The sequence below is a fragment of the Delphinapterus leucas genome, chromosome 1, assembly GCF_059928025.1.
Source record: "Delphinapterus leucas isolate spDelLeu-1000000601 "Yukka" chromosome 1, BTC_Dleu_Yukka2, whole genome shotgun sequence".
Lineage (NCBI taxonomy): Eukaryota > Metazoa > Chordata > Mammalia > Artiodactyla > Monodontidae > Delphinapterus > Delphinapterus leucas.
In genome coordinates, this window is record NC_143129.1 from 186,476,779 (window position 1) to 186,504,077 (window position 27,299).

At 46.1% G+C, this 27,299-nt stretch overlaps 1 protein-coding gene across 9 annotated transcripts in view; it reads left to right on the forward strand.

The window, feature by feature from the left end:
* The window catches only part of NPHP4 (nephrocystin 4), a 137,712-nt gene that overhangs the window by 65,916 nt on the left and 44,497 nt on the right, over positions 1-27,299 (forward strand). For 8 of the 9 annotated variants that reach the window (XR_002648075.2, XM_022598816.2, XM_022598818.2 and 5 more), the window contains 2 exons: positions 1,065-1,247; positions 9,338-9,476. Coding sequence is in view for 8 of the 9 variants with exons in the window: in XM_022598816.2 (XP_022454524.2) it covers positions 1,065-1,247; positions 9,338-9,476 (322 nt within the window). In the remaining variant the exon portion in view is untranslated. The remainder of the gene's footprint in view (positions 1-1,064; positions 1,248-9,337; positions 9,477-27,299) is intronic. The other variant, XM_022598817.2, reaches the window with a different exon arrangement.

Consider the following 27,299-nt stretch of genomic DNA (forward strand, 5'->3'; position numbering starts at 1 on the left):
ACATAAGTTACATAGATAGAACATACCATTAGGAGCTGAAACTTTGGGGGAGAAACTGTGTGCTAATAACCCTAAATTGAATATCCACGTGTATTCTTTTTTTTAAAATTAATTCTTATTGGAGTATAGCTGCTTTACAATGTTGTGTTAGTTTCTGCTGTACAGCAAAGTGAATCAGCTCTAGGTATACATATCTCCCCTCCTTTTTGGATTTCCTTCCCATTTAGGTCACCACAGATCATTGAGTAGAGTTCCCTGTGCTACACATTAGGTTCTCATTAGCTATCTATTTTATTTTTTTATTATTATTTTTTTCATTTTATTTATTTATTTATTTTTGGCCGCATTGGGTCTTCATTGCTGCGCGTGGGCTTTCTCTAGTTGCGGCGAGCGGGGGCTACTCTTCGTTGCAGAGCACGGGCTCTAGGCTCGCGGGCTCAGTAGTTGTGGCCCACGGGCTCTAGAGTGCAGGCTCAGTAGTTGTGCCACAAGGGCTTAGTTGCTCCGCGGCATGTGAGATCTTCCCGGACCAGGGCTCGAACCCGTGTCCCCTGCTTTGGCAGGTGGATTCTTAACCACTGCACCACCAGGGAAGTCCCTTAGTTATCTGTTTTATACGTAGTACTGTGTATATGTCAATCCCAGTCTCCCAGTATCCACGTGTTTTCTTCATCATTTTACAAAGTGTCTCATCACTAACACAGAGTGCCATTCCTGGTGTTTTATTCATGGATTTGGGTAGATGTTGCTAAGGCACAGAGTGTCTGAAAACCTGCAGGAAGATCCTACAGGAAGAGGAGGAGTCATAAAGATGGTGTTGGTCTTCAAGAGGGTCCTGGTTAGTGGGGGGGGGGTCCCGGAACCGGAGGCTGGCTTCCCTGCTCTCTTTGAGCCACTGATGTGATGTCGTGTCCTCTTCCTGTGGCGGTTCTTTCTTTTGTGATGACCCCCTGCCTTGCTACACTGCTCTCTAGTGAAATTTTACCGGGAAAGCACTGTTGATTTCCCCCACCCAAGTGGGCTTGGTAATGACTCATGACCAATGTGCTTTGTTTCCATTCCAGGCAGCTTCGGTCACCTCCTTGTCGAACCTGGCGTGTATGCACATGGTGCGCTGGGCTGTCTGGAACCCCGTGCTGGAAGCCAGCTCCGGGCGGGTGACGTTACCTCTACAGGGTGGGATCCAGCCCAACCCCTCGCACTGTCTGGTCTATAAGGTACCCCCAGCCAGCATGAGCTCCGAAGAGGTAAATTGTTAGAGGCTCCGTAAGTATGATTATTTTCTACGAGCTTCTAGCAAGTTCCTGCATTTTCAAAATCAGAAGCAGACAAATACGTTTGCCGATGTTTCATGAGCTCTGTTTTTTCATTTCAAGGCTGTGCCCTTAAAAAATAAGTGTGGTTTCTGAGTCATAGTCGGCTGTGAACTCACTGAGGCCGGTTTTATCTGGGGTCTTATAATGTCCCCGGTCATGTATCAGTCTCTCAAGGTGACCTGCGGGGCCTGTGACCCTTATTTGTATACATGGTGCCATGAGATCCACTTCTGTGCTTTTTAAAAAGCCCTCTTTTTATTTTTAAATTTATTTTTTTATTGAAGTGTAGTTGAATTACATTGTTGTGTTAATTACTGCTGTACAGCAAAGTGGCCCAGCTAACATATATATACGTACATTTTTTCATATTCTTTTCCATTATGGTTTATCACAGGGTATTGAATATAGTTCCCTGTGCTCTACAGTAGGGCCTTGTTGTTTATCCATTCTAAATACACCAGTTTGCATCTGCTAGTCCCAAACTCGCCCCCCCAACCCCCTCCCCCTTGGCAACCACCACCAGTCTATTTTCTATGTCCCTGATTCTGTTTCTGTTTCATAGATAGGTTCATTTGCGTCATATGTAGGATTCCACATATAAGTGATATCGTACGGTATTTGTCTTTCTCTTTCTGACTTACTTCACTTAGTATGATAATCTCTCTAGGTCCATCCATGTTGCTGCAAAAGGCATTATTTTGTTCTTTTCTATGGCTGAGTAGTATTCCATTGTATATATGTACCACATCTTCTTTATCCATTCATCTGTCCATGGACAGTTTGCTTCCCTGTCTTGGCTATTGTGAATAGTGCTGCTGTGAACATTGGGATGGATGTATCTTTTTGAATTAGAGTTTTCTCCAGATATATGCCCAGGAGTGGGATTGCTGGATCATGTGGTAATTTTATTTTTAGTTTTCTGAGGAACCTCTCTACTGTTTTCCACAGTGGCTGCACCAACTTACATTCCCACCAACAGTGTAGGAGGGTTCCCTTAATAAAAAGGCCCTCTTGAAACGTTTGGTGCACTGGGGGCTGTGTCTCGTGTGCACAAGGTTGGGATGGGAGCCGGGCGGTGGGCACTGTCCTGGCTGGTCTTTGTGGCTTGTCGCTCACACCCACTGGACCTCAACTCTCTCCAGCTGTGTCTGGAGGGGTGGGACCACAGCAGGACTTAAAAAAAAATCCATTTTGAAATGAAGCTTTCTCTGATCCCTAGTATAGAAAGCAAATAAAAGTGGGGCAGGGCCAGCGGAAGCGTGTGTGTGTGGGTCTTATACCCTGGCCTCCACTGGCCTGTTGGTGGCCTTGCGGGGTGGGGAGCAGAGGCCTGGGGGCCACAGACACCGTGTGACACCACTGCTCTGGCTGATGTCCCAAGTCCTTCCTGACACTACTAATGGGTTGTGACAGCGTTTTTGCCTGGGTGTGTTGTTTGATTCTTCTGCTGACATTCCTGAAATATACCCGTCCAGTCTCAGCAGCACAAACAGGAGGCTTTTAGGCCTCAATTGTCTAATTTTTCTTAGGTAAAGGACCAGACCTGTTATATCAGTATGTCATCCGTGTGCTGAGTCTAGTGACAAACGTTATCTTCCGTGTTGTTATTTATGGTTTGGATTATGCTTTGGGAACCTGAATAAGGGAGCAGCTGATGGTGCAGCTTTTCTTATTATGTCCCTGATTATGGGGTCACATTTTGCTGCACTCCCACATGGTCTGGTTTGAGCCCTTATTATAAAATTGCCATTAGAAATCCTGAAGCCATTGCTGTTCTCTCATTCTCATTCTCTCTCTCTCTCTGTGTATGTATGTATGTGAATAAATCCTTATTCTGTTTAATTTTAGCCTTCTCATGCCACTACATTTCCTTCGCTTTTTAAGTGTGTAAACTATATTGGAGCATAAGTGTTGTGAAGGTTTGACTGTCTTAAGGACACAAATATATTAAATACCATCATTTTTCATGAGGAATATCACTTCTAATCAGGGTTTCTCAACCTCAGTACTATTAGCGTTTGGGGCCAGGCAATTCTTTGCTGTGGGTCTGTCCCGGGCACTGGAAGGTGTCAAGCAGCATCCCTGGCCTCTTCCCACTAGATGCCAGTAGCATCCCCCCAGTTATGACAGCCTAAATGTCTGCAGAAATAGCTGAATGTGTTCTTCTGGGGGCAAAATCGCCCCCAGTTGAGGACCACTACTCTAAACAGATATAATTAGCTAAAATAATAAACTACCGCTGGTCACAGACTTGATCCACTCTCCTGCTCTCTAAAAGTGCTGCTCTGCTTCTTCCTGTATTTCTCATCTCATGTAGCAGTGCCAGCATCTACGCAGTCAGAGGGGTGGAAACCTAGGTAAGCCTGGTCTCTGCCTTTGCACCCGTCAGATCTTTATCTTATTTGTTCATTCAATGACTTTTTATTGAACACCTGTATCTGCTCCGGGAAAAATATCTCTAATCCCATGGAACTTACAGTTGAGTAGGAGTGGCAGATGTTAAAGAAAAAAAATACATGCTATACACATCCTATAATTTTTTACTAAGTAAATTTCGCGGTTTATGTTATTATGATTATTTACTGTGAAGGTAAGTAGTGTATTATGATTATCTTTTCCTTCTTAAACAACTCCTGTATTCTTTCCTTGAGCAAATAATTGTCTTAAAAAAATTAATATCTCCAGAGGCAGCCGCTTTCAACTCTTAGCTGTGACATATGGTATTTACTTTGTTTTCTAAATATTATGCTTCTACTGTTATTTCTTAGTATATCAATTTTAGAAATTGTATATTGTCTTACAGTAATGATAGATGGGATCTTTAGCTCTTTTATACACTCCTGCACTTAAAAAACAACCCCACTCTGTACCCCACTGCTTGGCCTTGCATTCAGGTACTGTTGCCAGAGGTGTGCAGCACAGTGGGGTCTGGCCAGAGGATTGGAAGGGGAGCCCCAGGAAACTGGAAAGAACTAGGGGGATCTGGAGAGGGAGGAGCTTGGAAAGTACCCCATAAAGTTGTTTAAGAAATGCTGAGCTAACTCCAAGCTTCACGTGCCTGAATCTGACCCCAAACAGCATATCGCAGGCTTTGAGAGCTGGACTGTGGGTGGGGTTGCCCACTGGGTGGACCACATGCAGGAGAAGCCTGAGTATCACTGCACAGGCTTTGTAAATGGAACCGGTGTTGAAACCACCACCCGCAAGAGGCTGGTTGGAAACTGGGGCTTGAACCCAACTGGGTGGATTCCTGACTAAACAAAAATACCAGTGTTCTCCATAGGATTTAAACGAGACTCAGAATCTTATAATGTGGCATTCAGAATGTCCATGATACAATCTAAGCTTAATTGACAAAGAACCAGGAAAATCTCCGCTCGAAAGGGAGAGACATTCAACAGACAGCAATACTGAGGTGACGCAAATGTTGGAATTATCAGACAGAGCCCTTAAAGCAGGCATTATCAAAATGCTCCAGTAAATCGGAGCGAACACTTCTGAAACAAAGGGAAAGATAGAAAGTCTCAGCAAAGAGATGGAAGATAAAGAAGAAGCAAATGGAAACTTTAGAACTGAAAAATAAAATTGCCAAAGTAAAGTATTCGCTCGGTGGGCTCAACAGCAGGATGGAGATGACAGAAGAAAGTCAGTGAACTTGAAGGGAAATCAACAGACGTTATCCAGCCTGAGCCACAGAGAGAAAGCGATTGGAAGACAGTGGACAAAGCCTCAGGGACGTGTGGGGCAGGACCACAAAGGCTAACACCTGTGCCGTCAGAGTCCCAGTAGAAGAGAAAGGGTTCTGTGCAGAAAAAACATTGGAAGACACAGTGGCTGAAAACTCCTCTAATTTGGCAAAAGACTTAAACCTACGGATTGAAGAGGTTCAGTGAACCCAGAGATAAGTGCAAAGAAATCCACAACCAGACATATCATAATCAAACTGCTAAAAAATAAAGGCAAAGTCTTGAAAGCAGCCATAGAAAAATGATGCATTACTTACACAGAGACAATAATTTGAATATCTGTGGGTTCCTTAGCAGAAATCATGGGGGCCAGAAAGAAATGGAGCAACATTTTAAAAGCAGTAGCAGAAAGACCCCAGAACTCAGAATTCTATTCCAGCAAAAGTCCTGCAGGAACGAAGGTGAAATGAAGACATTCTCAGATGAACTCAGACTAAGAGAATTCATTGGCAGGAGACATGCTCTAAGAGAATTGCTAAAGGAATTTCTTCAGACAGAAGAGAAATGATACCAGATGAAAACTTGGTACATCAGGAATGAAGGAAGAGCATCAAAAATGATAACTATAATATAGTATTTTCCTCCTTTTGAGTTCTTTAAAATATGTTTGATGGTTGAAGCAAAAAGTATAGCAGTGTCTGATAGGATTCTTAAGGTATAATAGGTAAGACAGCTATAATACAAAGGGGGCAGGTAAAGAGACCTGTAGGGTGATAAGCTTTCTACATTCCACTTGCGGTAATAAAATATAGATTTTGAGTAGATTGTGAAAAGTTAAATATTTACATTGTAAACCCTAGAGCAGTCGCTAAAAATAGGATACAAAGAGACAGTGAGAAACCCAATAGATAGATAAAATGGAATAATTCAAAATAAGGCAAGAAAGGGGAAACGAATGAAAAACAGAGGGAAGAAATCATAGTAAAATGATAGTTTTGAATCCAGACACACCAATAATTACATGACATATAAATAGTCTGAACACACCAACTTCAAGACAGAAGTTGTCAGGTGGCATAAAAACTCAAGGTCCAACTGTATGCTGTTTACCAGGAGCTCAGTTCAAATACAACGATGTAGTAGGTCAAAAGTAAGAGGATGGAAAACCATTCTGTGCAAACGCTATTCAAAGGATAACTGGAGTAGCTCTATTAATACCAGACAAAGTAGACTTTGGAGCAAAAGAAATTGCTAGAAATTAAGAGGGATATTACATATGATAAAAGAGTCAATTCACCAAGAAGACATACAATACTGAAAGTGTATGCATCTAACATAGAGCTTCAAAATGCAAAAAACTAATAGCGCAGAAATAGACAAATTAACAGTTGTAGTTGGATATTTCAACACTCCTCTTGGAGTAAACTATAAACATGTAGATAGAAAATCACCAACATATAGAACTGAACAATATCATTAAGCATCTGGATGTAAATGACCTTTATGGAACGCTCCACCCAACAACAGCAGGATACACATTCTTTTCAAGTGCACATGGAACATTCACCAAGATAGACCATATCCTGGATCATAAAACAAGCTTTAATTTTAAAAGAACTGAAATTACACAAGGTATATTCTGTGATCATAATGGAATTAAACTAGAAACCAATAACAAAGATAACATAAAAAATTAGAAACACTAGGAAATTCATACACTTCTAAATAATCCATAAGTCAGAGAGGAAGCCTCAAGAAAATATAGAAGATATTTTGAACTGAACAAAAATGAAAATACAACATATCAGTTTTCATAGGGTGCAGCTAAAGTGTGCTTACATGGAAATTTATAGCGTTAAGTGCTTATATAACAACAGAGAAAAGTCTCAAATCAATAATCTAATCTTCCACTTTTAGAAACTAGAAAAAGAAGAAGAAAATAAACCTAAAGCAAGGTAGAAGAAAGTCAATAATAAAGATAAGAGCAGAAACTAATAAAACTGAAAACAAAAACAATAGAGGAAAAACTAGAGAAAGCCAGTGAAATAAAAAACTGATTCTTTAAAAAGCTCAATAAAATTGACAAACCTTTAACAAGACTGAAAGAGTAAAGAAAAGAGAGGACACAAATTACTAATAATAGGAATGAAAGAAGGGATACCACTACAGACCACACACATATAAAAAGGATATTAGGGGAATACTGTGAACAACTCTATGCCCATAAGCTTGAAAATTTAGATGAGATGGATCAGTTTGCCTTAAACAACAAACTATCAAAACTTACCCAAGATGAACTAGATAATCTGAGTAGTCCTATAACTTTATAGAAAATGAGTTCATGGTTAAAAAACTTTTGAAAAAGAACTATCCAGGCCTATTCACTGTAAATTGTCCTAAACATTTTTTCCTTTAAGGAAAAATAACACTGATTTTATACATTCTCTTCCAGAAAGTAGGATAGATAGGAGCAATTCCTAGTTCGTGTAACAAGACCTGCATTACTCTGATATCAAAACCAGAAAAAGACAGTACAAGAAAAGAAAACTATGGATACATAAGCCTCATGAACTTAGATGCAAAATACTCAACAAAATATTAGCAAATTGGATCCAACAATATGGAAAAAGAATAATACACCATGACCAAGTTGGGGGTTATCTCAGAAATGCAAGGCTATTTTCTATTTGAAAGTCAAAAATATGTAATTCATCATAGTCACAGCCTAAAGAAGGAAAAACGTATGATCATAACAACTGATGCAGAAGAAGCATTTGACAAAATTCAATGTCCATTTATGACAAAAACTGAGCAAACAGGAATAAAGAGGAACTTCCTCAGCTTGATAAGAATATCTACAAAAATCCTTTAGTTAGCATCACACGTAATGGTGAAAGATTGAATTCTTTTCCCCGTAGATCAGGAGCAAGTGAAGGATGCCCATACATAGTATTCAACATCTTATTCAACATTGTACTGGAAGTTCTAGCCAGTGCAATAAAGCAAGAAAACAAAATTTAAAAACCATACAGATTGGAAAGGAAGGAACAAATCTTATCTGCAGACAACATGATTTTCTGTGTGGAAAATCTCAAGGGATTTACCAAAAGCTCCTAGAATAAACAAGTTTAGGGAGAATGCAGGATACAACAGGAGGTCAAGATAGAAAAATCAATCACATGTCTTTACATTAACAACAGTTGGAAAGCAAAATCTAAAAACCAGCATTATTTACAAAGGCTGAGGCAAAGAAGACCTAAATAAGTGGAGAGACATCTTTATGGATTGGAAGACTGTTTCAACATAGTAAAGATATAAATTCTCCCCCAATTGACCTATAGGTCTAATGCAATTTCAATCAAAATCCTTACATGATTTTTTTGTATATATATATATACAAAATATATATATATATTCTAAAGTTTATACAGAAAAGCAAAGGAATTAGAGTCAAAACAATTTTGGAAAGAACGATAAAGTTGGAGGATTCATACTACACAATTTCAAGACTTTCATTAAAGCTACAGTAATCACGATAAAGTGCTGTTGGTAAAGGCATTGACACATAGATGAATGGAATGAAATAGAGTCCAGAAGCAAGTCACAGTTTAGCAGTTTCTTGTAAAATTAAATATACACATACCATATGACCCAGCAATCCTACTCGTAGAGAAGTGAACCTTATGGGAATGAAAACTTATGTCACACAGAAATATGTATACCAGTGTTCCTAGCAGCTCTATTTATAACCACTCAAGCTAGAAACAGCCCGAATGTTCCTAAATGGGTGAATGGATAAGTACACTGGGGTGCATCGTACAATAGAAAACTCCTCGGCAACAAAAAGGAACGGGCCGTGGGTACACACTATGGCCCGGGAGAGTCTCATCAGTATCGCAGGGAGTGAAAGAAGCCAGTCTCAAAGGTTGTATAGCATGTGATCCTATTTATATGACAGAAGAGAGGGGTAGATTGCGGGGTTGGGTGTTGGCGGGACGGTGTACAAGGAGGCAGTGAGGGAATGTTTTGGGTGGTGGGGCTGTTCTGTACCCTGGCTGTGGTGGTGGTTACATGTGTTAAAACTCAAAGAACTATACACCAAAAGGGAAACAGTCAACATAACATAGGTTAATTAAAAAACGCATTCGAAACTGGAGCAGCAATGTTGTGATTTCTGCTTGGGTGAGGGTGTTCTTGTGATGGTGGCCTCTTGGGGTTCTGATTCTCATTGATCATCTTAGGGCCGGGCGAATTGTTCCTGGTTAAGTTGTTCTAACTGAAGGGTGCTGATGAAGGGAGCGTGGCCATCACTGCTCTTGTTGTGGTCGATTGTAGGTGAAGCAGGTGGAGTCGGGGACAGTCCAGTTCCAGTACTCACTGAGCCCTGAAGGACACCCGGACACGCCCGTGGAGCACGCCATTCGCCCCAAGGCAGAGCAGCGGCCTTCCAGGAAGCCACCCACCTCCCCTTCAAGTAAGTGTGTGTAGAGAGCTGAGTCTTCTAGCTCATGCACAGCTCCATCTGTGCCCAGTACAGCAACATTTATCAGATACTTACTGCAGATGGCTTTAGTTTGAATCGGTTGAGTTTTTGCTGAATACAGAGGTGTAGAACCGGGCAGTGATGAAGCGTGGCCCAGCACTTTGTGCTTCAGCCACGAGTCAGCTCTGTTGCTTGCAGCTCCCTGAACGAGGGCCTGGGAAGGTCTGTTGGTGACCCTTAAAGGGACACATCATGTGGGTGCCCTGCAGATACAGGGCTCAAGAATCAGAGGCTGGCTGAAAGCCAAGGACTGCCAGCTTTATTTTGCACTGTTAATGTAGCCATGAGTTTGCTGTCTTTCAAAAGTGCTTTCTACTCCCTTGGAGCACAGTCTGAGAGTGGGGAGGCCATGACCTCAGGGCGTGGCTTTAAGAAAGGGATAGAGGGCTGTCAGCAGAGTGATGCCCTTCCTGTGGGTGGTGGCGTCCCCACGTGTGACCACGGCTGTCAGCTTTGCGTTGGCTACACCACACCTTCTGCTGAGGCCGGTACCTTGTGTTCAGGGCCTCTTAGTTTATTCCCAAGGACAGGTAGCTGTGTCCTGGTGGGGAATCCCACCTGTGGCGGGAAGAGGAGGAGTTTAGGAGGAGAATTGAAAGAGCATTGAGCCCTTGGCCCTCGGCTTCTAGGGATCTCGCTGGCTGAAAGAATGTTCTAGATCATGGGCGGTTGGGCTCTTAGAAAGTCAGAAAGGTAGGGAATGAACAAAAGTGTAAGCTGTAGAGGGGAGCTTAGTGTCCATCCATCCTCCAACCAGATGGATTTACTCTGATGGACACTGCTGGGTGTCCATGGAGGGCTGGGCAGTGTCTCTTGGGCAGCAGGTCCTGGGTGCTGGTGCAAAGGCACCAGTGAATCTGTCATTTGGGAGTGGTTTTTTATGAGTTGGGATTCTAGTTTTTGGAAACTGGTCTTGTTGAATTTACTGGTTTATTTATTTTTTTTAATTTTTGTTTTATTTTTTTTTTGTGATACGCAGGCCTCTCACTGTTGTGGCCTCTCCCGTTGCGGAGCACAGGCTCCAGAAGCGCAGGCTCAGTGACCATGGCTCACGGGCCCAGCCGCTCCGCGGCATGTGGGATCTTCCTGGACTGGGGCACGAACCCGTGTCCCCTGCATTGGCAGGCGGACTCTCAACCACTGCGCCACCAGGGAGGCCCCCACTGGTTTATTTTTAAAATATTCATTTGGTTGCACTGGGTCTTAGGTGCGGCAGGCAGGCTCCTTAGTTGTGGCATGAGAACTCTTAGTTGCGGCATGCATGTGGGATCTAGTTCCCTGGCCAGGGATTGATCCCAGGCCCTGTGCATTGCGAGCACGGAGTCTTAACCAATGTACCACCAGGGAAGTCCCAGTCTTGCTGAATTTAATCTTACAGTTGGTGGAAGCAGCACACTTGTCTCTCTGGCCTAGAGCTTGATGTACTGGCCTCCATCTTTGTGACCTTCCAGGATTTTCCAAGATATTTAAACATATTCAGGTACCAAAACTTAATAGTTGAGTGCTTTGGGACCAAGCACGTTATTAAGTATTTTCCCTCTTCCCCGAAAGGCTGTATGTTTGATGGTTTTAATTGTTTTGTTCTTTCCAGTTTTGAATATTGTGCTTACCAGACTGTTCTCAGGATTGCTGTTTACCACCCGTGTGTACATTAATAATCTCATCTTATATAAGTGGTACTGGAATGTACAGCACCACTTCTACTTGAGGAATTGCCAGAATACCTGCTAGAATCCCTTGCAGTGGTGGGTGGTAGGCATGTGTTTTCCATCAGAGTCAGTTTAGAATAAATTTCCAATTTTATTTGATAAAGCTGAATGCATGGAAAGCATAGAATATATAGTTAAAAATATTAAACAGAGTCAACTTATTTCTAACCTGCTCCCTTCTTTAAATCTGCTATCTTCCCTTCTTTGACATATGTTCATAGTTACATTCTAAAAATAAAACAAGTACCAACCTCTAAGAAATGTAAGTATGAAAGAAAGATAGTATCCTAGATTATAAAAATATGTATATTTTGTGATTAGATATAAATATCATTACTCTGGTTTTTGATTAAGTGACTCAAAAGGACAGTAGTGAAACGTAATAAACCCAGTTTAAAGTAATAAATACAGTTTACCCTTGTCCTTAGAAATGTCTGAATAGATCATTTTCTTAGAGAAGAAACCCATACAGCTATCGTTAAGGGAAGAATATAATTACCTTTTCTGGAAAGGAAATTTCCGGTGTTGAATTTTGATGTAGTTATGGCACTGGAAACAGCATCTAGTCTAATCTAATGGTCATCCGGGACGGGATGACCCTGTTGACTTCTCCGGCCCGACCTACTGTCAGTGTGGCTGTGGACTTTGGGTTTGCTCTCCCAGCTGCCCCGTCTGTTCTCATGAGGGCCTTAGAGGAGATTTAAAGCCTAGTCTGCCACTGCCTCTGTTTCCCAGAATTGTCCTTTAACTGATTTTTTGCTTGGGGTTCACGGAACTTCTTGGATCTCTGGGTTTTTTAAATCACAGTTGGAACAATTTTGATCATTCCTTCTTCTGTCCTCCTCTCTCTTCCCCCTTGGGACCCCCAGTTACGCGTGTATCAGGCAGCGAGCCTCACTTCTATTTGTGGTCTGTTCTCTCTGTGTCCCGTCCTAGATCGTTCCTATTGCTGCACCTTCAGGTTCACTCATCTTTTCTTCTGCAGTGTCTGATCTGCCATGAATCCCATCCAGTGTAGTTTTCATCACAGATACTGTAGTTTTCATCTCCAGAAGTTCTCTCAGGGTCTTTTTCTGTCCTCCATGTTCAGTGTTTCCTGTTGCTTCTCGAACATGGGAAATGCCTGTACAACCACTGACAAGCTTATGCTTTAGTCTTCCTCTCCAGAGAAGGCAGAGGTAGGTAGACCTCTTAGACCTGACCAGCAGTTAATGTTCCAGTATTTTTCCCTATTTGAAATGACCCAGATAGTGACCCAGATAGTGAGTGAATTCTCATTTTGGCTTGGTTTAGTTTCAAGTTACCGAAATCTGGAGATAATGTTACAAAGTTTGTCCCTCCTTTGATATCTTTGTTTGCCAGTTCTAATATCTTGGTCTGGATTAGTTTTGGTTGATTGATTTTTGTCCTAATTTGGGTTGTATTTTCCTGCTTCTTTACACTCATCGTTTTTTTACTGGATTCCAGGTATTGTGAGTTTTTCTCCTTTTGGGGACTGAATATTTTTGTGGTTGATAAATACTCTTGAGCTTTGGAAACGGTTTGGGCATTTTGGGTCTTGCCCTTAAGATTTGTTAGATGGGACCAGATCAGCATTTAGTTTAGGGCTAATTATTCCTCACTAGGTGACAAGACCCCTTTTGTTACTCTGCCTGATGTCCCTGAATTATGAGGTTTACCAGTCTGTGAGGACAGCTTCTTTCTGGCCTCGGGTGAACCCTGTGAACTGGTCCTTCTAATTTTTCGGGTGGTTCTTTGCCCATCCTTGGGTAGTTTCCTCATCAGTGATCTACTGAATCCTGGAGGGACCCTCTAAGTGGCTGGAGCTCCTTCTCTGTGCACCCCTCCTGTCTGTGTTCAGCCCTGCAAACTCCAGCTCCCTTGGTCTCCTTGGGCTCTCAGCTTGGTCTTCAGATCAGGGCCCCACTGTGCACTGTCTGGGTTCCCCTCCCTGCACTGCAGTCTGAAGAATCACTCAACACTGTGATGTGAGGACAATTGGAAGCTTTACTTCTTTTGTTTCCAGTTCCTCAGGATCCTTTCCTGCCTGAATTCCAGTGTCTTAAAGACTTGTTTTATATATTCTGTTAAAAAATTTTTGTTTCAGATGGGAGGGAAAATCCGGTCAGAAGTAGAAGGCTTTGCCTGCTGTTAATGGTTTCTAGGCTACTGAAATCATCCACCCCAGGGCTGATCGCCCAGTGGTTTTGAACGTTTTCCTGGCTGCTCTGTGCTGCGTGTGATTCACTAAACGTGTCGGCGCTTCATGACTTTCAGTCTTGGCTCGTGCCCTGAGCCTAGAAGGCGTCTCCCTCGTGTACTGTGTTTATTTTCTTTTAAGATATATTCTCTTTGTTAAATTAAAAAATTACAGGGCTTCCCTGGTGGCGCAGTGGTTGAGAGTCTGCCTGCCGATGCAGGGGACACGGGTTCATGCCCCGGAGCTGCTGGGTGTCGTGAGCCATGGCCGCTGAGCCTGCGCGTCCGGAGCCTGTGCTCCGCAATGGGAGAGGCCCGCGTACCGCAAAAAAAAAAAAAAAAAAAAAATTACATATTCAAGAATAGCCAAGGCAGTTTTGAAGAAGAGAGGCTTCCCCTTTCTTGACTTGCAAGCTTAACGGCAAAATTATAGTAACTCGTACAGTATGATGTTGGTACAGACATAGATCAACAGATAACAAGACAAAATAAAAAGCGTGATGTATGACAAATTACAGATAAGGAGCATATTACTTTCCTACTGTTGTTATAACGAATTATCATAAGCTTAGTTGCTTAAAATAGCGTGAAGTTAGTAACATCCGGTTCTGGAGATCAGCAGTCCAAAGGCCTCACAGACTGAAGTCGAGGTCTCTGGGCTGTGCCCCTGCAGAGGCCGTGGGAGAGGATCTGCCTCATTACCTTTGCCGGCTCCCAGGGCCCAGCGGCACCTTTGGCCCCGTCCTCCATCTTCAGAGGCAGGTTCAGAATAGCATTTCTACGTCTCTCTTTGACCCTGATTAATCACTCCTGCCTCTCTTTCACTCATAAGGACTGTTGTGGTTACACTGGAGCCCCTCCACCATCCAGGACAATCTCCGTGTCTCCAGGCCAGCTAATTAGCAGCCTCGATTCCATCTGCCACCTCGGTTCCCTTGGTGGCGTTAGCGCAGCGTATTCACAGGTCGCTGGGATTAGGATGTGGGCGCTTGGTGGGGCGGTGGGCAGCATTATTCTGTCTGCCACAAGAGTAAGGGCGGACCAGTCAGTTAACAGCGCTGGACTGGCTGTCCAGGTGGAAAATGGAAAATCAGATCCCAATTTCATGTTGTGTACACAAATTCTGGATGGATTACAAAACAGAACTGTAGAAATTTTAGAATCAGAAGATCAGGAAGAAGAAAGATGATAGAAAGAGCTGTTCCGATTCAATGAGGAATGGTCCATAACAGGACAGAAAAATGGGCAAAGGGATGTGAGGAGAGAATTCACAGAGGAGAAACCAGAACAACCAATCGACGTACGCAAAAGTGCTCAGTTTCACTAGCAATCAGAGAAATGCAAATTAAAATGAGAAATCACTTCATGACCCTCGTGTTGGAAAAACCTGGCCGGCTAATAGCATGTAGGTTGAGGAGGAGTTGGGAAGCGAGGAATTCCCACCACACAGGGAGGAATGCAGGATGTACGACCACTTTGAAGAGCAATTTTGTAGTATTTAGTTAATACCCTACAGCTGGGAAATGCCATTTCTAGACGCCCACTGCAGAGAGGAACTAGTTCATGTGACACGGGGCCTGTGTTTAGTGGCTGAAGCGTGGGAATGACCTGCCTGCGCCCCAGTCGGGGGATGGCTGAATGAGCTGATTTATCTGGACCGTGGGTGCTATGTAGCAGTGAAAACGCCAAGATAGGGCTCTGCACATCATTATGGCTGAACCTTCACAACGGTGTGCTGAGTGAAGAAGGCAGGTTCTGAAAGGAAACGGACAGCATGGCAGCATGTAAGTGGCTTTGAAATCAATTGCGTTTTGTTTGTGAATCCAGACTTGCCAACTGGGTGATCTTAGACCAGTTGCTTAATGTGTCCGTCCCTCAGTTTCCTCAGCTGTAAAATGGATGGATTAAAGGCCTACATATGAAAAACAAAACTTGAGGAGTCTTAGAAAAAAATTTGGAGAATATTTTTATGCCCTTGAGGTTAGGAAGGCTTCCTTAAACAAGATAAAGCACAAACCAAAAAGAGAAGAGTGAGAAACGTGATAATTTTAACATGTAAAGCTTTTCTATGAGAGAAGACTCCATAAACAAAGTTAAAAGACAAACCTCAGGACTGGGCTTCCCTGGTGGCACAGTGGTTAAGAATCCGCCTGCCAATGCAGGGGACACGGGTCCGAGCCCTGGTCCGGGAAGATCCCACATGCTGTGGAGCAACTAAGCCCGTGCGCTACAACTACTGAGCCCGTGCGCCACAACTACTGAGCCTGCGCTCTAGAGTCCACGAGCCACAACTCCTGAGCCCACGCACCACAACTACTGAAGCCCGCGTGACTAGAGCCCGTGCTCCACAACAAGAGAAGCCACCGCAATGAGAAGCCCGTGCACCGCAATGAAGAGTAGCCCCCGCTCGCCGCAACTAGAAAAAAGCCCACGCCGCAGCAACGAAGACCCAACGTAGCCGTAAATAAATAAATAAAAATTTATGTATATAAAAAAGACAACCTCAGACTAAAAGATACTTGCAATACATAAAACCGTTAAAAAGTAATGGAAAGAATGAGGAGGTTAGAAGGAAGAAAGATAATAGAAAGAGCTCCTCCCGATCAGTAAGAAGGAGATAAACAACCGACAAGAAAAATGGGCAAAGACCCTCAGAGGTCGTGGAGAGGGTTAGATGAAAAAAGTTTGTCAGGGTGCGCAGGCTGCCCGGCTCAGGGCAAAGGCTCCACAGTTGCTGTCAGCTGCATTGATCTTGTCATCCTGCTGGCTGGCAGCATCGGTGGGCAGTGGCCACATGTTCATACCCCCTTTCAACCATTGGCCCAACTAAATACAGATCCCATATCTCACTGGAAACAGGGCGACCACCAGGTCAGGAGCAAATGCAGTATTTGCACAGAGCTACTGTTGACCCCAAAGTCCTTGATGGGTACAAACCAGTGCCCATGTTGCCATCTAGGGAAGTGGGTTCCCACTGGGCCGGAAAGCTTAGTGTTGGCCCTGCTTCTACCGTTTTATATTAGCATTCTGGGAGAAAGTAAGGGAGTGTTTATTCGGATAGGTTTGCTCAGCGTGCCCTCCCCTTACCCATTCAGCAAACCCTATTGACAGTCTGTGAAGTGCCAGGTATGTTTTAAAAGGAGACAGTAAGTGAATAAATCACCAAATATTTAGGTAGCAGAAAGAATACTGTCCCACTCTGGTGTGGGGTGTTGACAGCAGGGAAGCTGTGCCTATGTGAAAAGGGAGTATATGGGAATTCTCTGTCCTTTCTGCTCAAAGTTGCTGTGAATATAAAACTGCTCTAAAGTCCATTAAAGAATAAGACAGAGAATAATATGTGGGGAACTTAGTTATGCCTGTCTTGATTTGATTAACCTGTGTTCAGGATTTATGTTTCTGTTTCCATATTTGAGGTTCATCTGTGGCAGAGGTCAGCAGACTTTAAGGCCAGATAGGAAATATTTTAGGCTTTGTGGGCCAGATGACCTCTGCCACGGCTACTCATCTCTGCTGGTGTTCAGTGAAAGCCATCGAGGATGTGTAAGTGAACAAGTATGGATGTGTTCCAATAAAGATTTATTTATAAGCGCAGATCGTGCGCCAAACTTGACCAGTGGGCCATACTTTGCAGATCCTTTTTTTTTTTTTTCTTTTTCTTTTTTTTTAATGTGTAATAGTCTTTATTGAAACATACCCAAACAGTAGCCAGAGTAATCTCTATTTTTTAATTTTTATTTTATTAAGTCTTTTGAAAATGTAATATATTTAAATGTTCAAAAAATGTTAAAGTGGGAAGTAGTAAATAGATGACCCAATTTTCTAATGGGTTGCTGGTCTTTACCAATTGATAGAAGCTCTTGTTATGTTAAACGAGCCCTTTGTGATGAGGTTGCAAGTTTATTTTCTCAATTTGTCTTTTTTCTTTTGACTTTTCTTGTAGTGGTTTTGCCAGGAGTTTACAAAAATTTTCATAGTCATCATCTTTTTTTTTTTTCTTGTAAATTTATTTATTTATTTTTGGCTGCGTTGGGTCTTCGTTGCTGCGTGCGGGCTTTCTCTAGTTGTGGCGAGCGGGGCTACTCTTGGTTGCAGTGCACGGGCTTCTCATTGTGGTGGCTTCTCTTGTTGTGGAGCATGGGCTCTAGGCACGTGGGCTTCAGCAGTTGTGGCATGAGGGCTCAGTTGTTGTGGCTCATGGGCTCTAGAGTGCAGGCTTAGTAGTTGTGGCCCACGGGCTTAGTTGCTCCGTGGCATGTGGGATCTTCCTGGACCAGGGATTGAACCTGTGTACCCTGCATTGGCAGGCGGATTCTTAACCACTGCGCCACCAGGGAAGCCCCTCATAGTCATCTTTTTTCAATCTTTTCTTTTAAAGCATTAAGAGATCATATTTTAGTTAGAAAGGTCTTCCACATTCCACGGTTACAAATAATTCTCTCAAGTTTTTTTCCTAGTAATTTTAGGGCTTCCTTCTTATATATACATTTAAATCATTGATCCATTTGGAATTTATTCTTGTATAAAATATTAGTTTACATCCAATTTATATTTTTCTAGATGGCTATCCAGTTATCCCAATACTATTTAATTCTTAATGTTTTCCCCATTGATTTAAGACACCACTCTTATTATTTATTGAATTATTACTTGCATTTGTTTATATTAGTGGGTTCTATTTTTAAAAAAATTTATTAGAGTATAGTTGATTTACAATATTGTGTTAGTTTTGGGTGTACAGCAAAGTGAATCAGTTATACATATACGTATATCCACTCTTATTTTTTAGATTCTTTTCCTATATAGGCCATTACAGAGCACTGAGTAGAGTTCCCTGTGCTCTACAGCAGGTTCTTATTAGTTATCTATTTTATATATAGATCCTTTCTTTTTTGTTGTCTTTATCAGGTTTTGGTATTATGAGCATTTAAGGTGTGTAAAATGAGTGTTTACTTGGGGTTCTCTAGAGAAGCAGATATACATACAGTATGGGAAGAGATATATGATGAGAAATTGGATCACACAATTACGGAGGCTGAGAAGTCCCGTGATCTACTGTTTGCAAGCTGGAACCCAGGAAAGCGGGTGGTGTAATTCAGGCTGAGTCCAGAAGTCTGAGAACCAGGGCAGCCGGTGGCGTGGATTTCATCTGGGTCTGAAGGCCTGACAACAGGGGGCCGAGGGCAGGAGACTGATGACCCAGCTCTGCGGTCAGGCAGGAGGGGTCTAGTTCTTCCTTCCTCCACCTTTTTGTTTTATACAGACCCTCAATGGATTCAATGAGGCCTCCATCCCCCGCCCCCGCCCCCCCCAACCTAACAGTGGGAAGGGCAAACTGCTTTAAAACTGAGTCACCCCTTCAAATTCGAATTTCATGCGGAAACACCCGCACAGACACACCCAGAATAATGTTTAACCAAACATCTGGGCGCCCTGTGATCCAGTCAGGTTGGCACTTAAGATTTTAAGCTATTTCTGTGTTTGCTACCTTTTCCTGTGCTTTAAAATAGTTTAAACAAAAGGCAGCATCTGTTTCTTGAAGGTCTGATAAAACTTACCTATAAAACCATCAGGAACTTGGTGCCTTTTGAAGGGATGTTTTGACAACCATTTAAATTTCTGTTCATGGTTATTGATCTATTTAGGTTTTCCATCTCATCTTGTGTTACCTTTTGGGATACATATCCTCTAGAAAAATGGTCAATTTCTTTTAGTTTACAAAGATGTTGGGATAAAATTGTATCTAATTTAAAGCTTCTAGTTTGTATCATTAAATAGCAAAAATTCAGCCAAGTAAATTTTAAAGCTCTAACTGGCTTTATTGAACAATTAATGAATTAGCCATCTACCAAGTAGAAACTCACTTGGAGGAGCTGAACAAAAAGGAAGACGTTTATAGGCAGGAGGTGGGGGAGGGGGTAAGGAAAAAGCGGGCTACCTCATCTTCCTCTGGGGGATGGAAGGGGTCCACGTGGCTGTTACCTCATTGGTGCCAACCAGAAAATTCCAAACTGGCCAGTTAAGACCACTTTCCTGGGGAATATTGAAAGTGCAGTTAGGTAAGGTACCAAGCCATGGTTCGGTGACACTGGCTTAGTACAAGTGACAAGTGACTCCATTCTGGGCCGGTTGTTTCTTTTTGAAAGTATCTATGATTAGGTTCCCTTTCTCATGCCTAATATTTTGGTGAATCTCTCCCTTTCTTGGTCAGGCTTAGCCAAGGTTTCTTCACTTCGTCATTCTCTTCAAAGAACTAGCTGTTGGTTTTACTTATTGGTTCTCCCGTTCTTTGTTTTTGTTTCTAACTGTATCTTTAATTTTAATTAACTTAATGAAAATTTAATTTTATATGCTTTTATCAAGTCCATCCTCTTAATTTTTAAAAAGTTTACAAAAAGTTGAGTGCTTAGCATTTTTTCCATTTATCTGCTTAGGAATGATCTCACTTAAGGGTCTGCAGTTTTCTTCTAGGTGCAGCGTGGACTCTCACACGTTTTGATCTTTAGTGTTCTTACTGCCTCAACTGTTGGGCTCAACTTCTGTTTGCTTTTACCTAGAATATAGAAGTGTTTTAAAGTATCCCCACGTTAAAAAATACACTAAACTCTTCTTGCCCTTTCACGTGGGCCCTTGCCCTCATCCTTAAAGCCCGGCTCAGATGTCTCTTCCCTGCAGAGCCTCCTTTCCGCATCTCCTGGCCTTGGTAGGTGCTGCTCTTTATTTTTTATTTTATTTTATTTATTATTTATTTTTTATTTGGGAAAAGGAGTTTTATTTTTTAAATTTAACAACTGATTGTGTGTTTTTTTTTAACATCTTTATTGGAGTATAATTGCTTTACAATGGTGTGTTAGTTTCTGCTTTATAACAAAGTGAATCAGTTATACATATACATATGTCCCCATATCTCTTCCCTCTTGCGTCTCCCTCCCACCCTCCCTGTCCCACCCCTCCAGGCGGTCACAAAGCACCGAGCTGATCTCCCTGTGCTACGCGGCTGCTTCCCACTAGCTATCTGTTTTACGTTTGGTAGTGTATATATGTCCATGCCCCTCTCTCACTTTGTCCCAGCTTACCCTTTCCCCTCCCCATATCCTCAAGTCCATGCTCTAGTAGGTCTGTGTCTTTATTCCCATCTTACCCCTAGGTTCTTCATGACCCTTTTTTTTTTCTTAGATTCCATATATATGTGTTAGCATACGGTATTTGTTTTTCTCTTTCTGACTTACTTCACTCTGTATGACAGACTGCTCCTTATTTTATATCGTCTGTTGTCTGTTTCTTCCTTCTCACTACTGCTTTTGGGGTGTGTCAGCCAGGCTTGCCCTGGTGACAGATAGTTCTGGAATCTCACTGGCTTAAAACAGAAAGCTTTGCTTCCTGCTCTCAGTACACATCCATGTGGGCTGGGGGCGGCTCTGCTCACTATGGTCACATATGGCAGTTGTCACCGGAGTATTGCCGGCCGCTTCCCCCCAGCACAAAGAAAGGCCCAGAAATGACCTGCATCCTTCCTCCCAGCTCAGGGGCTAGAGCTGGCGTGTGGCCCCGCCCAGTCTCAGGGGCTGCGCAGCATCCCAGCGAGGCCGCAGAAGGTGAAGAGGTGCCGATCCCCGGTTTGGATATTCGTTCGGCATTAGAGACGATCATAGGAGCATCTCACCAGTGGGGACTCTGCTGGTCCATCGTTCTGTTGCCCAAAGCATTCAGCACGTGTGGGTAGAGAAATGGGTCACTCGGGACTCTTCCATGATAGAAACTCAACTCAAAATAGTCGAAACGGAGAGGGAATTGATTGGCTCACGTGATGGAAGAGCCCTGACGCGAGGCCTGGCTGCGTCCTGGCCCTGGAGTGGTGTGGTGAAGACCTGGTGTGTCTGTCTGTCTGTCTGTCTCCCACACCTCTGTCTGCTCACCCTCCAGCTGTCCATGGTGGCTTCCTTCCAGGCAGGGTTTCCCTACATGGTGGCTCCGGGAGCTGCTCGGTTATCCTCGGACTTAGGAATCCCAGCAGGAAGAACTTCTTTTGCTCAGTTGTCCAGTCGGAGTCCTGAGATGGAGCCCCTCCCTCTGCCGGGTCACCTGCTGTACCCTGAATGACTGGGATGGGGGTGAGGCAGGGCGTGCATCCTGGGTCACACTCCCTCTCTTGTGTGGGGTTGGGCCAGGGGTAAGGGCTGGGAGGGTGATGCCCCAAAGGGAAACCATCCTTGCTGCTCTCGGGAGAGAGGGTGGATTCCGGTGGTCACCCGATGGATTGAGGGCCTGCTCTCCTGTCCCAGGTCTTTCCCTGCACTCAGCTGTTTCCACTGCGTAGTTGCACCCCAGCTTTGAGGAGCTTTTCCTGCATTTCTTGATCTTCGAATGTGTAGAGATTGGTAGTTCCTGCCAGTGGCACCCGGCCTGTCTTCCGGAAGCCCACCATCTCCACCCCCGGAGGCTCTGCTGGGCACAGAGCAGGGCACTGTGTGGGCTCCAGGGAGCACTGTGGAGGTTCAGGGGGTGGGGGGACCCCACAGGGAGGGCTCCCCCACAAGGCCTCTTGCTTTGGGCTCAAGATGATCCTGTCGCCCGCTGAGCCGAGCCTCTTTCTGGGTGACTGGGTGGAGGGTGTTACTCTCCCGTGTGTGGGGCTCACCGAGCCCCAGCCTGACTTCCTAAGGTTCAGAGCTGCTGGGTGCATACCCTTTGAGTTCTCTACCAGAAGGGTTATTGCTGCGTCCTTGGCAGACAGGAGTGGATGCTTAGCTGCTGGAGGACTCAGGGATTGAGCTCTGGTGCAGACGTGCGGTAGCAGCGTCATCTGGTTTTCAGCTCCCGTTCGGGGACCCGCAGATCTGCGTGGATGCAACCTGTTTCCATTTGGTTTATTTAGTTTGGATTTATCACCGCATTCATGTCACATTAACGTGATCGCCTTCACCCCAGGCTCCAAGCATTTGAAAACGTTGCCTCCCAAGACCTAACATAAGAGACTTAAATACCGGCTGATGTTTAACTTATGATGGAAACTTTTCCTGCTTCAGTATTTTACCAACCTCTACAGTTCCTTTGGAAACCTTAATGATATGCAGCTGTCACTTTAAGTGAGGTGCTCTGGCTTTCTGTTATGAATTATCCTTTTTATTTGTTCTGCAAAATTACCAGGGAGCAAAGGTCCATTCATCACCCTCCGTACGGGTGTGTGTGCGGGGCCGCTAGAGGGCCCTCCGTCTCCAGGTTTTGGAACCCGGCATGGCATTCCCCTGACCCGTAGTTTGCTTTTGAATGTTCTCTGGTGGCGTCAGGATTTTGGTGTGTCTGCTTAATAGATACAAAAGCGGCCGGGTAGAAGGGGCCATTGAAAATACATAACCCTGGTGTTTCCCAGAGCACACTGAGTTAGACGCTTGACGTGGTTGTGACCCCGTGTGCGGGCGACATGCTCGAGAGCATCCTCACTGACAGGCAGCTCGCCTGCCCCGAGTCGTGTCATCCAGGACATCACGCAGCAGTGGAGAGAGTGAAAGATGTCGATTGAGCAGGGGATGGAAGTTAGCGGCCGGGAACCTAACACACCTGTACGGCATCTGCCGGAGAGCCTGAGTGAGCGGTTCAGAGCCAAGGCTTCCAGGAGGGAGATCACGCTTCTGAGCCTGGTCTTTGAAGGTGACCCCAGCCTAGGGCTCTGGGCACGTCTCATACTTCCCACTCCTCTTGGGCCTGATTCGCCGAGACAGGGCACCTCTGGATTCCTTCAGCACAGAGACCCAAACCCACTCCATCGACAGCATCCCTTTACCTCTTCCTAGATTTTGCTCACTTCCTCCATTCCTGTGATCAAAGTCTTCAAGAGGATGACTTTTTAAGCCCAAATAATTAGGAATAACGGCCTTTCAAATGGGTCGTCCTAGTGAATTCTTAGTGTCTGGAGTACCATTGAATGCTGAGTAATCCTTTATTTTCAAGGTCTGTCGGGGAAAGCTATTTTTCACAATCTATTTAAATCACAGAAATTGTGTCTTTGGCTGTGACGACCCCTTCCTTCCCCCTGCCCTTGGGGCAAGCTGTTGGGCCCCATCCTGGAACATCCCCACAGCCCCGCCTTCCTGGTCCGAGGCCTGGCCCCTCCCTGCCTGGCCCCTCCCTGCCTGGCCCTGAGCTGTCACGGTTGCTAAGCAACAGCCTCCTCTCCCTTCAGTTAAGCACAGGCAGGTCTGTCTGCAGGGCAGCCTTTTCCTCCACGAATCCCACTCATCAGGCCCTGCTGGCTGATTCTCTTTTCCTCCGCCCCCCCCCCCAGAATGCGCAGCTACGTTCAAGCAGAAGCGCTCTCTGGAGGGCAGCTTGCACTGTGGGGTAAAGGGCTTGAATGTGTTCATGCATGGGGACCCCACCAGCCTTTCCAGGGAGGACAGTGGAGAGACCTCTGCTCTCTGCAGCCTGGAGGACGTCACCAAGCCTGCTGCCTGAGCTCTCTCGTGCCTGTGTACTTACTTTCTGTCTTTCTGTGATGCTCGCCCACTCGACTCGTCAGAAGTGCTGTCTGAGAAGTGCTGACCTGAAAGGTAGCCCTTCTTGCCCTGGAGCGTGGAGTGGGCTTCAGGGCCTCGTGGTCTGCACACCTCCCCACTCCCCCCAGGCTGAATGCAGAGAAGCGTGGAATGCAGGTGTGTGACCTGGCGGGACGCGGACAGCCCAGGTTTGGGGCAGATCGCCAAGCCCCCTCCTGGCCTTTTAGTCAAGTGTAGGGCATTCAGGCTTCTAGAAGCTGAAGAGAGGACTGGACGCTTGAGCTTCTGTCGACAGTGCTTTTCAGCAAGTGGAGGCTGATCGGGGAGCAATAGGGTGTGGGGGAAATTCATCTTCAAACGGGGGCGCAGCGGCTGCAGCTGCAAACGTGTCTGTCTCAAGTACTTGGTGTGGCCCTGTCTGCGTCTGTCTGTGTCGCGGTTGGCTCGGGTGGCATGGCAACTGCTGACTCAGTCCCTTCCGAGGCTGAGGTGTCCCTGAGCTGCACAGAGCGCCTGGCAAAGCTGTCGTCTTAGTCTCTGCGTTCTTCCTTTAACGACCAGGTGATGTACCTGAAGCCAGAGCCGCGCGGTGCCACGGCCAGACGTGGACATTATTCCCGGAGGGGTGACAGGAGGGCCCCATCGGGGGAGCCACCAGCATCCCCTGCCGCGGGACCTCATCCTCTGCGACGGGCCGCCTGGTGCCATCGGTTCAGCCAGGAGCGTCGTCAGGCTCCAACAGGGACACAAAGACAAACCTGATAATGATCAGTAAATTAGAATTTAAGTTATTTTAAATTCCACGGGTAGTACAGGAAAACACGCTTATTCACATGTCTAAAGGGTGAGGTTCTAGCCCCTCACTGTTCCTACCATTCCACACATTTCAATGAATTTACCTACAGACCTTCATCCACGTGTTGTTTTCTTTCTTTTCCTTTAACAGAGGTGGGATTCCCTTTCGCGGGTTGCTTGGTAACTTGCTTTCCGCTCTGTAACTTGTCTTGGCAACGTCCCACGTCAGGACCCGCCCGTCGACCTCCCCCTTTTTAATTGCTTCCGGGCTCCACACCCAGATGGACCAGCTTTAATTCAGGGCTTCCGTTTTCAGGAACACGTGGGCCATCCTCACGGTTTGCCGTTTTCAGCGGTGCTGCGGCAGAGGTTCTTGTGCGCGCGTCCTCGTGCACGCTGCAGATGTCACCACGCACGCGGCCTTTGCACACACGTGAGGGCCCCATGGTTTGGTCTTGTCGGCCCCGGCAGCTCGCAGCCTGGTCGTGCTCAGTGGCGGAAGGCGGGCTTCCCAGTCAGACCTCCACACCTCCGTCGTGGCTTTTGGGAGACTTGGAGGAATGACAGTGGACGCCTCTGGAGGACACTGTATTGTCCGGGCAAGACCGTTAGATTGTGTAGTTTGCGAAGCAACTTAATCAGCGACCGCCGCATGGAACATTAGAACAGAAAGGTTTGAAGCCAAGTTATTTTGCGGTTTTGGTGTATTTTCTCACAGCCCGTGCCTCGCTGGGGTGTGTGGGTTTGGGCCCTGGGATCCCCAGCAGGCATCTGCTGCAAAGCCTTCTTTGTGCGGTTGGTTGTCTAGGAGGTTAAGATTGGGTAAGTCAGGATGTAAAGAATCACCTCAAAAACACCACGCAGTGCCCAGCTTAGACGAACTGGGGAGATAGCGAGCGTGTGAGGAGTTTAACAGGCTCGGAGGGGTTACCTGTCCGCAGGGTTCAGAGCTTCCTCAACTAGAGGACACGCGGCCCGGCTCCCACGCGCCAGGCTTCTCTGAGCAGAGGAAAACGGAGCCATTTCCTGCAGGCTTTTCCTCGCTGCCAAAATCAACCCGTGTAGTTTTTTTTTTTTTAACTTTATTGGGGTAACCCGTGTAGTTTTCAGTCTCCTTTCAGGGTGGAAAAAAGGAGAATCCGGCGTGCTGCTCTTCTGTTTCATCTTCTAGACTGTTCCGGTGGCGGGGTGGTGGTGGTGATGAGTGGCTGCACGGAGCCCTGAGCTGCCTGGGGAGAGGCACGTGGCTTCAAGGACAGTGGGGCCCTGGCAGAATCCTGGTCTGCGTTTTGCTTCTCGCGAGATGACATCTTTCCTGGGAAGCGAAGCTAACTCCCTCCAAAGGGAGCTCGTTTCAGGAACCGGAGGCTCCCTGGGCTAGAGGGCGCCGAGTTCTTTGGAATCACATTAACTTGGCTTTGAGAAAGGAGCTGGGCTGGCGAGGGGCTGGAGGGCCTGTAGCTCAGCTCAGGTGGGACCAGCGGAGGTGGGGGCCTCCCTCCACGCCGCCCCCGCTCTCCCCGCCCCTTATCCCTCATCAGCTGGACCTCTCCCCCTGGGGTGAGCCTGCAGTGCCTTCTGCAGGTGGATTCCGAGGTGGCTGGAAGGGGCTTTGGTGGCATGTCGGCCCCAGGGCACAAAAGGGCCGGCTAGGGGGGTGCTTCGCACGTGCGGTTCCTGCCTGGTGGCTGAAGCTGCGCTGGGGTGGGATTCAGGGCTGCCAGGGGAGTCGGGCGTCCTCCCTTCAGACTGCACAGCATTCAGAGTCACGGCCCTCGTGTGCACTGGCCGGTCGGTAGGTGCTAGGTGCTGCCCGCGCCTGCCCTGTGCCGTGTGCGCTGGGGCTTGGGGGCCACGGGGTCAGGCGAGCTGCTCATGGGCACCGCCCGGTCCGGGGCTCAGACGTGGCTGTGCGGGGACTTGGGCCGCAGAGGCCACCGGGGAGGGAGGGAGGGCCACACGCGGGTGGCGGGAGCAGGGCTAGTTACCTGGGCGGGGGGGCATGATTTCTCAGGGCCCAGGACGTCCTGAAGTCCAGCTGGCGGTTGCGTCCACACGCAGCGGCCAGAGTCGGGTCACTGTGAAGGGGACCGAGGTGCATTAGGAAGGCGCGGTCCTCAGGGAGACCAGACGTGTCACCTCGGACAGGTGCCCGGTCCCACCTGGGCCTTCAGGGGAGCGGAGGGGGCCGTGTCAGCATGGGCCCCGGTCAGCGGGCAGCCCCACCGTTGACTGGAGGCGGTGATGTTGGCGGCTGACGGCAGAAGAAGCGCTCATATATGGGCTGAGGGGGAGTTGATGGGTGGCCCCAGACGCCGGAGCACAGTGCTGGGAGTCTGGGGGTTTCAGGGACTAGAGTGACGCCTGGACTCCTAGACAGGAGTGCAGGGCCTGGGATCGGGGTGGAAGCAGCACAGGCAGACTTCAGCCCGGTCCTGCCCCGGGCCACTGTGCGGTGACCGTGCTCGGCGGGTGGGGACAGCGCCGTGGGAGTGGTTGCTACCTCCGCAGTTGGGCACCTCAGGTGCTGCAGGAACCAGCCTCGCATCACCCAGGGC